The sequence below is a fragment of the Boleophthalmus pectinirostris genome, unplaced genomic scaffold (genome assembly GCF_026225935.1).
Source record: "Boleophthalmus pectinirostris isolate CB_2022bp ecotype Guang Dong unplaced genomic scaffold, ASM2622593v1 HiC_scaffold_9, whole genome shotgun sequence".
Classification (NCBI taxonomy): domain Eukaryota; kingdom Metazoa; phylum Chordata; class Actinopteri; order Gobiiformes; family Gobiidae; genus Boleophthalmus; species Boleophthalmus pectinirostris.
Genome location: NW_026571541.1, coordinates 19,401,708 through 19,415,211, shown reverse-complemented (window position 1 = coordinate 19,415,211; position 13,504 = coordinate 19,401,708). Strand labels below are relative to the sequence as shown.

The 13,504-nt window shown below is 39.7% G+C and overlaps 1 protein-coding gene across 1 annotated transcript in view; it reads right to left on the bottom strand.

Moving 5' to 3' along the window:
* ets1 (v-ets avian erythroblastosis virus E26 oncogene homolog 1) overlaps positions 1-4,450 on the bottom strand; it is a 31,062-nt gene extending 26,612 nt beyond the window's left edge. The window contains exons 1-2 of the mRNA XM_020926903.2: positions 4,362-4,450; positions 2,655-2,753 (exon numbers count right to left, since the gene is read on the bottom strand). Coding sequence (XP_020782562.1) covers positions 2,655-2,732 — 78 coding nt within the window. The 5' untranslated portion in view covers positions 2,733-2,753; positions 4,362-4,450. The remainder of the gene's footprint in view (positions 1-2,654; positions 2,754-4,361) is intronic.
* Positions 4,451-13,504: the final 9,054 nt, after the last annotated feature.

The window sequence follows — 13,504 nt, the reverse complement described above, 5'->3', positions numbered from 1 at the left end:
ATATTGTTGCATTTTATGTGGGGCGGGGGAGAAGCATTTTTCTAACATGTTTCTAAACTTGCTGCAGTGTTATTAGTAAAAAATGTGCATGTTCAAGATTAAATGTTTGACCTAAATCATTGATCAAATATTATGCCATATTACTTTTGGAAAATACATACACACTCATAAACCAGACAGATGGGTCAGAATAGCATTGATTTGTGGCAACTGGGAAGGAATCACTATCCTTAGACCTGTCACAATAATTACTATATCGACTTTTCGTTCAATATATGGGGGGGTCAATGTTTATAATGCGTACATTTTCTATGCAGTATTTTTATTTATTTAATTATTTATGGTCATTTTTTGGCTATTTGATCAGATTTAAGCCATAAACGGTTGAATTAATAAGTTCTATGTCTCATTACAGATGCAAATAAATACTAAAGTGTTTTTTTACACTATTTATTTATTGCAGCTCATGATTTTTTAACAATATTTTAGATTTAGAATAGTTTTAGGGGCACTGATACTGCTTTATGGTTAATACGTGTCAGATATAATCAGATATTATGATTGTATATATAGTGATCAATCATTGACCATGGTAAGACACCAACAAAAAAATACCAACTCTAGCCACTAGGGGAGAGTATAGAGATACATTACCATTACTTGTAATATTATCATGTAACAGTGATGCTAGAATAGAGGTGGGCAAACTACGGCCCAGGGGCCATATGCGGCCCTTTAATCTTTTTAATCCCGCCGAACTTGAATAATAATAATAACTGTCAGTGTTTCAAAAGTCATTTCCATAAATAGTAAATACTGTGAGACTTGAAAGACAGCTTTGTAATGATTTTCAATTTTGGGATATTTCAATAACCCATATCCCATGTAATTCTTTTCTATTATGAGGCGGATTACCAAAAAACTCCATCCATCTGCTCCTGGTCCGGCCCTTCCGTCAAATTTTAGAGCCCTTTGTGGCCTTTGTGTCTAAAAGTTTGCCCACTCCTGTGCTAGACACTACATGGTTTGCCCACTACACACTTGGTTGGAGGTGTGATTCCTTTACCTCCTTGATAATGTTAACCACGTCTAACAGCCTACTCCATGGATAGAACATTCACTGTGTCTGTTAGATATGGCCACAATGAAGACCATTTAGTTCATGCACCAGTTTAAATTTGACTACTTTTTACTATTGGTTTTAGCACATCTCCACTACTTGAAAATATTGTATGAAATGAATGCTAGTAATTGGAGGACTTCTCATCCTTTATCACTGTCATAAAACACACATTAGACTCCAGTCTCTGTTTTTACTGATAACTCATGTAAATTCACAGGGAACGGCGCCACCAAGCGACCCAAGTTCACCTATTGACCGATGTAGCCCTGGTACATTGTAGTCTCAATTTTAACGCCAGGCCCAAGCACCTGAGCCAATTAGGGGCTCTGGTGCCAGATCTCTCGGTGTTGTTCCTGGCTGCTGGGGCGGGGTTGCCATTTGCATATAACCCCAGTCTCTTATCCTAATGTGCCACAGCTCTGCATACAAATGGAGGCATTTATTTTGCCGCTCCTTGGCCTTCACCTTTCGAATGCTCACCTGACAGGAATCCCAATGTTCCCAGCTACCAGTGACTCTCTATTCAACCCATTCATTTGGAAGTATTTAACACGGCGTATAGAGCTCATGGAAACTGGCGTGTGCAGAGGCAAAGCACAGTGCAGGTGGCAGGGCTGTGAGGAGTATTCACAAGAGACAGTTTGTATCCAGTGGGATCGGCTGGTGCGGAAGATTGCTAAATGTTCTTGATGTTTACATTTGTATGAGCAAAAGAGAAGTTAGTAGTTGTGTAACAAATAGAAGTTCAAAAGGGCAATTCCCACTGCCTTTAGAGAAGCTTGTGTCACTTTTATTTCTTAACAGGGGTATTACGATGAGGAACATGATGTACACGGACATGATTTCTTTGTTGGACTTATCTCATAGGCCAAAATGCAAAAGGTCTATGTCACTGTCTATCACAATAGTTGCTTCAAAGAGATTGAGACAGGGTTAAAGGGTGTGTTTACACTGGCACACACACACACCACATCAACTTTTTGACTAAACTAGGACTAAACCAAAACTTAACTTAAGATAGACAAGGACTAAACTAGAACAGGGCCAGATCAAGGCTACATCAGGACTGTAACAGGGCCAAACCAGGACATGAGTGAACGCACCCTCCAAAAATGTTAGGTCCCACTGTTGAGATGCAGCAATTATTTAGTCATTCATTTATGTACTTCCAAACCCTCTAGAAAACCTTTAAAAATGAAAAAAATATGAATAAACAGGCATTCACTGAAATAAAATTAGGCAGACAATCAATCACATTTATTCACATTAGGCAAATTAGAGTTACCATTTCACCAAACAAATGACTCTGGACTGTGTGAAACCAGAGAGGAACACATTGAGGACTTGCAGGCTCCTTTACAACAACTGTCCAGAATCCAGTGACGGACACCAGAGGCTAAAACATGAAAACAGAAGCCATCCGCACAAGCCCACACATTCACATAGTTACACATGGATAAAGAGCTTAGGGCTATGTGGTAGGTAGTCCAGCGCATGCTAAGATGGAGATAATTTACGAGGAGGGCCTTACCAGTGCACCCAGCCGGTCGCAGGGGTGAAGGGCTGGGTAGGAAGAAACTGGATCCATGTAGTAACTCATGGTGGACATCTTGGACAGGAGGAGCAGTGCCTGGCCAAGGGATCAACAAAAGTCAAGTCACCTATAAACTATCACTCACACTCTGTTTACACATAAAGGTGCTATGTTAGGCAAAACTCTTGACTCTTGCGAGATTTTACCCATGTTATAATGCTGTTACCTCATCAAAAGCATACTCAGTGTTTTGTTTTATTTCATAAAAACACATGCTTGAGCAATCTTGCATTATTAGGCTATCTACATTGTCAAAGCTCAAAATGCTTTGTTCCACCTTGTGATGTCAGTTAGTGGTAGTTTTCAAGTTAACAGTTGTTAACTTTTATCTTTTGCTCAGTAAATACTGGCAATAGAGTTGAAATTATCCAAATGATTCTACTAAAGGCGTGTGGAGTTTAAAAGCACACTTTCTGTATTGCTACCCGACACCATAAGGTGGAACAGACTGTTTTCTGTTTGAGTGAATAACCCAGCTTAAATATGCCAGGTTTATGTGTTTAAAAATGTGTGAATGAAACAGAACAAAGCACCGGGTACGTGTTTAGTGAAGAAACAACATTATAACATAAACCAGAAAATAGAGTAATATGGGCTCTTTAAGACATCTGTGGCTTATACATATCATATCATATCATAGCCATGTAAAACTAGGCTGTCAGAATATTTCAAGAAAATGTTGTTTAATGTCGTTAATTTCTAACTGTAACAAATACATAAGCATATAGCTTACTTCAGTTTGCAAACCCACTGTATTTCAGTGAATGATTTCATATTCCACTATTCTACTATTGCAAAGATGGCACTTTGGGCTATTTACAGGTTGGACAAATCAAAATCATAAAAATCTTAAAAATTAGTGTAAAATACAAGACATGTTTTCAGTGTTCCAGCTTTCCCAAACTATAGATGCAAATAAATAAATAAATAATTAAATACATACATACATACATACATATATAACCTTGTAATGGTCTTTTACCCCCCTCCCTCACACATGTCCAAAGTCAAACTTAGTTACTCCTACACACGCCAGCCTGAAACAATCTAAAGTAAAGTGCCGGTCTATGGGCAGTGCCATGCGTCCCTATGGCGTACAGTTCCTCCTCCTTGTGCCCCATTCATATGTAAAGTCTTTTGGAGCATCAGTCAGTGGCAGCTGTTGACAGTCAGGCTGCAGAAATGATATGCCAGTGCCTCAATGCGTGCAGATGTTCAGCTTCTCAAAAACACTCTTACAGCCCCGAAAAGCCCTGGCATACAACGTGAATAATGCGCAAATCAGTTTTATCATTCACATGCATGGCTCACGTAGCGGAAAAAGCGCCAAATGGGAATATAGAGTGAACTTATAACTAATCATGCAGTAGGTCGCGTTTTACGTTAATAGTAAGAAATAGTAAGAAACAGTGTCTAGGCTGTAATTGCGTATTTAACTCCATATGAGCGTCTCCAATGGTAATTCAATGCACTGGCAAATGCATATGCGCGCTCTAAAAAGCGCACTTCACACATGACAAATTCAAAGCAAACTTTATTAACTTCGTTCATGTTTAACGTATCTATTCACCACGTTACCGCATGCAATTACACGTATTGTCATAGCACTGCATATACGTTCACGTTGAAAAACTTTGAACTTACCGAGTGGACTTGGAGAGAGAAGTTGGAGCGAACTGGGAGCGCAGGGGGAGTGTGACAGCTGAGGAGCGGAGCAGTGCTGAGATGCGCCTACCTGCTCGCAGCGAGTCCCACAAAGGAAGGAATTATTATGCACACTTTTAGTCCCTCCCTCCATCGTACGGTGATCCTTTCCAAATCCCTCTTTCCCCACTTATGTTGTCTTAGATTTAGGATGAGTTTAGCTTCTTGTTCACTACAGGTGTAAGGTTATTTTTAGCTTTTTAGGTTTAAAAATACAGGACCCATTATAGGCTATAAACTATTCTATCTGGTTGATAGAATGACATATACCTAAATAAAAAATAACCTATTGATCATTATTATCATTATGCTTCAGTCTGTTCCAAATAGAAAAAAAAAAAAAGAAAACATAAAAATCCCTGAATCTGATAGGAAACTCAAGTCATAACACACATTGTTTGTAATACCTACACTTTAGCCCATATGTTTTATATTGTCCGCCTGTATCTTCTGCTGTATGGGCGGTGGAGCAATGTAATCTGACCAGAACAGGCTTAAAGTAACCTACAGCAGCTGTAAGCATCCAAATCAATTTGTCCCATGTCTTACTAGAATGCACACAGAGATTGTTGAATATTTATTTACTTTTTTACCTCACTATCATCTCATGCTGCCACCAAAGGCTTAAACCCAACTGTGAGCTGGTGCATGGGGGCACAGATTAGGGCGGTGACAGAAAGCCTGACCATTCTTCTGCGAAATGAGATGTTCAGCACCAGATCTACAAGATGCTGATGTCTATCCAAGTTTATCTGTTCATTTGCGTTTATACCACTGTGTTTGTTTATTTATTTCCTCATGGTTGACTCACAAACTCCCATGTGCACTGCAAAAACAGCCTCACTAAACAAAGTCAAGGGTGATGTTGATGCCGTCACTTAATCTAAATGAATGAAACTAAAATAGATGTGTTTTTGTCGCTAGTATTTGTATGTACTGTTCCTTCCTTGTGGAATGTTCTTACTGCAGTTGTTCTTGTATCAACCTTAAAGTTCCACTATGTAACTTTTCTGGTGAAGGGTCTCCTTGGATAGCCTAATTCATCAGCCGGTTTCACTTTGTGGAAACCGTCTGACCTCACAGCATTACAATTCATTGGCTTGGTGGTAGGCAGGTACTTTTTTTTTTTTTATTTAACCAGTCGCTGCTATTTGGTTGTGATGTATGTAACTGGTAATCTCGTAGGAAGAAGGGCAATAACGTCTTCACCAAACATTCTCTTTGTTCCGGCTTCAAACCCTCAATCTCGGGAATCATTGCCAACACAGAATGTATGGCTCTTCTGATTGCCTGAACGCGCTTTTCTGTGGTTCTTGCTAGTGTATTCCAATTCCTGACCTCTTAGCTGGAGAGAAATGAAATTGAGCAGAGGCACTAGGTGGCGCCAGCCTGGCTACTCCTTGGAGTCCATGGAGTAAGAAAGGGATGACACAAGGTCAAGTTGCAGAATGTATGCTTTTCAAGGTACTTATTGTTATTATTTATTTTTTTGTTATTGTTTTATTGTTGTTTATTGTTATTGTGAAAAAATATATATAATACAGAAAAAATAAAATCTTAGAAAAATATAATATTAATTTAGGCAGGATTTTTTTTCTGGAGAAGTTGCATAGTGCATCATTTGACCAGTAGTTTTTGCAATTATATGTAAATTGACTGACATTTCTACCTTCTTAACACAACTGAATCCCACATATTTCACTTTTTTTTTTTACAGTGCGAAGAGCAGTGTGTGCCTATCTTCTTCCATATCAGCAGCACTCAACACTTGCGAGTCATCTGAAACACCTTGTGGCTCCATGATAATGCTCTGCCCCATTTGTTTGAATTAGAAAGTGCACGGTTCAAACTACCTGTCAGCCACTGCTCCTAACAGTAAATCTTCAAACCGGGGGGGGGGGGGGGGGGGGTGCAAGTGTGTGCGTATGAGTGTGTGAGAGTGCATTTGTAAGGGGAGGGTCTTGACCGAGGTGAGAGCCATGAAGAAGAACCATACGGAGCACTGCAGTTTCTCAAGCCCTGGTTTGGGGTCCCTGTTGTGAGCGTGAGCACCCTCGGAGGACGCAGATGGGCAACGCGTCCAACGGCCAGGGGCAAGACGGTCTGGAGGCAGTGACTTATGGACATGTGGAGAGACAAAATTGAATAAAAACAAGATGAATGCGATCCACATCTGCAGCCGATGCCCTGGCAATGTTGTTTCAATTAAGTGGATCAGGAGTTCAAAGGGTAGGCCCTGATACACCCCCTCGACACATGAAGCTACTATCATCGCCCTGCCCCTCTGCCCTCTCCTCTCTGAGCTGGTGCCACCTTTTTTTTATTTTAAAATACATATTCTGCATCCTCATTCTTGTGTTTTACATTGTACAGATAGCGGGACAGATGTCTTAAAGATCCTATATTACACAAAATGGATTATTGTGAGCTTTAAGATATAATTAGATAGATAGATAGATAGATAGATAGATAGATAGATAGATAGATAGATAGATAGATAGATAGATAGATAGATAGATAGATAGATAGATAGATAGATAAAGTTATAATGCTGTTATGTCATTAAAACATTTCTGGAGTTTCATTACATGTTTGAGTAATTCTTTATTATTAGTCTGTCTACATCTCCAAATCTCAAAATGCTCAGTTCCAGCTTGTGATGTAATAAAGCAGTAGTTTTCAAGTTAACATTTAAATTTTACCTTTTGTTTAGCAGACATTGACAATTCCAGGGCTGAAATTATCCGAATGATTCCAGTGAAGGTGTATGTACTTTACAAACTCGCTGGTGGACTTCCTGTTTTACCATATGACATAACAACGTGGAACAGAGTGTTTTCAATTTGAGAGAAGAACTCAGCCTAAATATGTGGGGTTTGTGTGTTAAACATGTGTGACTGAAACAAAACATAACTGCGGGTATGTTTTTGATGAGGGAGCAACATTATAACATAGATCATGAAGTACACTACATACAGTAAATACATTGAAAGTTACATTTTGTGTGTGTGTGTGTGTGTGTGTTTGCTTTTTTTTTAACTTAGAATTGTTGTTTTCAATGAATGCTTTCCTCCATCCTGGCCAATCTGGAGATCAACTAAAGAACTATACACATGGGGCAGAGTGGATCAGTAGACAAGTAGAAAAACAGCTTACAGTGAAAGCTATTTAGATAGACTATGAACTACTGCATAATGTATATGACTGAGTAGAAGGAAGAGAATTCACGCTAATTCATTTGTTGTTTTTTTACAGTATACAGTAGACTTGTTCTCCAAATACATCTAAATAAAGTTGTTGAAATGGGGTTTGCAGTTACCGAGGTTTCTGGCCAACCTCTTTTCAACAGTAAAACCCTTTTTTCCCATAATCTCAATTTGGACCCTCCAAAGATAGCCCTGACAGGTAAAATTAATGACCTTTTATTAGCATCACCCTGATTGCAGCAGATTTTTGGAAGAGCAATGGATGGAGACAGAAGAGGAGAAAAAAGATGGAATGGGATATAATATGGAAGTCCTCCGCCCACCACTTCTCAGGAGATGGCCTTTCTCTTTGATAGCCTGCCCGAATCTCTTCCCCCCATACAAACTGCCCCGCAGATGTTGTTGCTGTACGCCGACTACAAAGAAGGAGCCTTTATGAGAAGAACATCTATTTTGGGACCCAGTGTTTCCGAGATGTGGCGCTGAGCAAGAGGAGCGCAGGCCCAGTCTCTCTGCTGCTGCTGAAAACTTTGTCTTATTCTTTGCCCATCATATTTTTAGATTAAAGCACTACTATTATGAATAAAAAGAACATGTAATAATTTATGACAGTATGAATAAGGGAGCTCAGTGGTGAGTCCGATAAGCCACGTTGATATTGGCACCAGCAGAAAGAGCACCACTGTGAACTAACGGACATGAGAAGACCTTTAGCTTGAACACAATTCATTCAGGAACGCTTAAAGAAGACATTATGCTTTTGGAGGATATTTAGTATCAAACTATAACATACACAAAACAATATTTACATTTTGATCATTGTAAACCCTGAATACATAGCTTAAAGGGGTTAGTAATACAAACAGAAGTAATGATCTTCTGTACAAAATGTTTCATAATGGCATTTCACAGGCAATGTATGATCTTTTTATTGTTTTTTTTGTTTTTTGTTTTTTTTAATGTGACATTACACCCTTCAAGTGTCTCCCAAAAGTACAAAAATGTGGGCGGCAATAGGGGGTAGGTGAAAACTGAAATTTTCTGCATAACTTCTCATAAAAGTCATTAATTTGACATAATATGACCCATTTAACAATTATGGGGCCGGATAAACAGTGGCAGGTTTGTCTCATGTCATGACACAAAGACATAAATTAATGAAGAAACATTCACTCTCACATTAATTCTCTGGCTCCCATTTCAAGTCCTTTCATTTAGTGCTAAGTCACTCATCTCTACCCAGAGAACTGCGACTTTGTTGTGCTGTTGACGATGAAGCAGGGGTCTTGGGGGCCATATTAGCTCTTGATATTATCTTTAATTAAAGCACCAATCCCTCAGCCGAGTTGTCCAAACAGCCTGGAATAGGCCCTGTAAATCAGACAAACATCCTCCATATTTGATGGGTTGAGAGAGCACACTATAGCCTCCAGATGGTTTGTGTTTCTCAAGCCTTTCACTGGGGATGGTATGGGACAGCGCTCCTCTGTTTGAGAGTGCCTCTTGACAGAACAAGCTCCTCCGAATCACATGGTGGGCCGCTGGACTGGTGCCTAGGTCACTCTCTCTGCCTTTTCCTCCTCTTCGCTCCTAAACTCTCCTTGTGAAGTGCATAAAAACACTTTTATCTAGAAAGGGGACAACCATTTGCAATGAACTGACATTTATATAATTATGCCTTATGTGACACCAGCCTTTTTCTATTTTTACTGCTTATTTAGAATGTATTATTACCATTTATATTTTTTCTCTTTATGATTATATTTATTATGATGTGTGAGCTACAGTTTACAAATAATTTCCCTTTTGGAGCAATACAGTTTGTCTAAGTTTAAGTCGAAAGATGAAGGTGTACTAGTAACATTTTCTGGTTCTTGATTGTCTCCATTATGTTAGTACTTTGATTAGAATGTTTAACAGTATGGCATTAAATATATCTATCCCCACGGAGACAAGAAGGTGATGCTGCTAGACCAAGTTACAGGTCAGATCTGTGGATAACAGACTCAGCGTCAAGTGAGAATGCATGTTTTTCAAGGGACACAGTGTACCTAAGGGAAAGAGCAGATGTAAATAATGAATTCAAGTTGATCTGTAGCTGTGTTGTTGTTGTTTTTTTTTGGTTTTTTTTTACTCTAGACATTGGTTCAGGTTGCTATCCTCAATCTAAAGAAATTATTAAAAAGCATGTTTAAAAACTATGAGTATCATCACATTTTTATGAATAGGAGCAGTCTGAATTAGAATAGTCTCCTGATAGACTTAGACAAACTTTATTGAGCCACAAGGGAAATTATTTGGAACTGGTTGGTCAGTTCTCCTGGAGAAGGAGGGAAAGTGACATGAGAGTGGAGATACAATATGTCAAACCAAATTTTAGCTCAAGGAGATAGTAATAGAGATGAAATGATTACTTAAATACACATGCATGTATCAGTTATGCTTTTGTTTGCTTGTTTATTTGTTTTAAAAGTGGAAAAAAATCAACCAAAAAACAAAAATGTCTTCACCCCAGTGCTCTGTGGTAAGGCCAAAGATGAGAGTGATGAGATAAAAGTAGAAAAGGGCTGAGGAGGAAGGGAGAGTACTAGATGCTAAGTCCAACGTGCCCTGGCTGATATGCCTTTGGCCCAGTGCCAGTATCCTCCCTCCTCCAGCCCCACAAACACACAAACACCCACCCCCTCTCTGACCCCCACTCCCCAAAACACTAGTACAGGCCTCCAGTGGCGTCGCTCTCAACTATCCCTCTTCATTAGTGACCTGAACTAGACGCTTGTCATGTAATTAGCCAAGAAGGGTTTGTGAATGCTAGTGGAACATGCTCTCATTAAAGAAGTGCTGGAGCGAGACGAACAAGAGAGGGAGAGGTGGAGACACAGGCCTGGGAGGCAGAAAAGAGCTATCAGCAACACAGATACGGAGTCAACATGGTAATGGAAAGATATGAGTGGTAACTGAGTGAACATAAAACTAGAAAGTATATTTTTAGAGTTACCAATAATGAAGTGTTGCTAACTGTATGCCCTGCTCTGTCTGAAGCTCTGTTACTTAGTTGGAACTACAACAGGCAAATTGATATATGGGTATTTTAAACAAATCTCTCACACAAATAATTACAGTCACAAGCTCTCTAGTATTAGAGATATCTATTGTTTGAGGCCATCCCAACATTGTCAAAGCCTGATCTCATCAGATCTCTGACTCTAAGCAAGGGCCTGGTTAGTACTTAGATGGGCGACCACTGGGAAAAGCATGTGCCACTGGGGGGCGCCAGTTGCAAAAACTGTTGTTGTGTCCTTAGGCAAGGCACTTCACCCACATTGCCTAGTATGTAGTGGAGTGTGTGTGAGTGATGGTGGTGATCAGAAGGGCATATGGCACAGATTGGCAGCCTCGCTTCCGTCAGTCTGCCCCAGGGCAGCTGTGGCTACAATAGTAGCTTACCATCACTGGGTATGGAGCCAATGAATAATGCTCTGAAAAGTGTCTTTGAGTGTCCAGAAAAGAACTATATAAAACTGATGCATTATTAGTAGAAGTAGTAGTAGTAGTAGTAGTAGTAGTAGTAGTAGTAGTAGTAGTAGTAGTAGTAGTAGTAGCCAAGAGTTTTTCGCTAGTTAGTCACTCTCACATTTTTTGTTGAAAACCTAAACACCTAAACAGGACCATGAACACTCATACTGATCAAAGGCTCCTGAAAATGTGTGTTTAAATAAATGTTTGTGTTTCTAAAAACTTTTGGGTTGTTAATTATGTGCATTGTGTCACTGTGATAACTAATGAACATTCTGCCAAAGAAACGCTTAGTAAAATAGTAAAAGTATAGTAAGACCAGTGGGGGTTCAAATCTGTATGTCAATCAGCTACACATTATACAAAACAATAAACCTGTTTGTGCAGTAGAATCCAGCCAGAGAACTGGGATCACCATCATGCACTGCTCTAACCTGTCACTGTAGTTTCTCCACACATTCTGTTGTTGTGGCCATACCAACTCATCAAAGTCTGATCTCGTCAGATCTCAGTAGTTGGATGGGAGAACACTGGGAAAATCAGGTGCTACCGTGGGGCGCGAGTCGCAAAAGCTGCTGTTGTATCATTGGGCGAAGCTCTTCACCCACATTGCCAAGTATGAAAAAGTGTGTGCGTGAGTGATGCTGTGTCTACAATAGTAGCTTACCACCCCCGGGTATGGAGTTAATGAATAATGATCTGTGGAAGTGTCTTTGTGACATATGTCTGTGAAAAGTGCTTTATAAATAAAAACTTACTTACTTACTGCTGAAGCTTCCTGTCTCTACTCTCCTCACACCATTCTCTCATTCTCCTAAAAATGGTCTTTCTGCACCAGCCTTTTGTGTTCACTGATTGAAAACAGAGGTAAAACAATTCGGTAAATTCAAGTAAAATGTAAAAATAATTCAAAACAAAAGTGTGAAATGACATCAGTTAGAAACATGTACACCACAGCTCTTGAGAGATGATGTAGCTCCCCTCTCCACCGCAGCAGCAGAGCAATCACCTATCTCAGCCTGTGTGAGGAGTGAAGAGTGACTGAGTCTGGTCCTACTGTACATTTATGTCTTTTCCTCCTCACGTTGACAGTATGATTGGGAAAAAATGGTTGCTTCCAACAGCACTTTTGTCCAATCTTTTGTCAACGGCATTAATATAAAAGAACATGTATCCTGAATGCTAGTGTTATCACACATAACAACTGGAGTGCTACTGGCAGAGTCATCGGCCCGTCTCATGTGCTCTTTGATGTGGTGTGGCACAGAGCAGCTCCAGTGCTGAAAGTGAAGAGGAGCTGCTGTCTGATTTTACCAAAGTCTGTCTTCTGTCTTGCATATGCTTCCTTTTCATAAAGCCAAATGTTATTTTTCTGATCCAAAATGTATTTTAGGAACAGTGTCTTTCATATCTAACAGATTCATTCAGTGGTTACTTACAAGACTGTCTTTTAGATTATTTTAAGAAGTTGAAAAGAAAGAAAATATGTCTCCTTAAAAATGACACTAAAATCCTATCTATTGGTACCTTGACCCTAAATTTAATTCCGAGATTTTATTGTTTGGGGGTAAATATTTCACATTGAAAAAAACTATTTTTTTCTTTAGTCCTAAACAGTTTAGACCCTTACAAAGTCATATCTGTTTTCTGTACTTCTCCTTTGGCAGGTTGCTCCAGGAAGAGGCCCTTGAAGATCTGAGACTTTTACTACCAGTTTTTTTCACACCTGTTTAAAATAGTTGCACACATTTATTCAAGACACTGTTGCATATTAAGTTTGTTTTATACCATAGTTTGTATTGGAAAACAACGCCTCTTCTTCCCTCTCTTAAACCTCACTTCTCTGACTCCCACTCACTACAGTAACACATGATCAGAATCTGCTCTACATTCCTCATCTTTGCTTTGTGTTTGGGGGCTTCTTTTGTTCTAACTTTGAGCTGTGGTCCCTTACCACCAGCTGCCCCCACTCACTCACACCTCAGCCCCTTTCGCTCTCCCCTTCTCTTCCTCTCCTGTCCCACCTGCTTATTTTTAGACCCATGTTGATGATTTAAGGATATTTTGCCACAGATTTTTGGTTTCAGGAAACAGTCTTTTTCCTCATTTTGCCCCCTAACACTCATTTCATTTCCTATGCACTACATCCTCACTTTCCCCTGCAGAAAGTTTTGATCCTATAGAGTGATTTTGTCAAACACTTTCTCAGAGCTGAAAGCCCAAAGTGAAGAACAGCAGCGAGGTCTTGTCGCTCCTCACGCCCACACACAACTCAGCACAGCGGCTGTGCTTCTCAGGGCTCACATGTGTCACCGTGGTTACACCAACACAACATTCTCATATACGGGACAACAAAGGTCA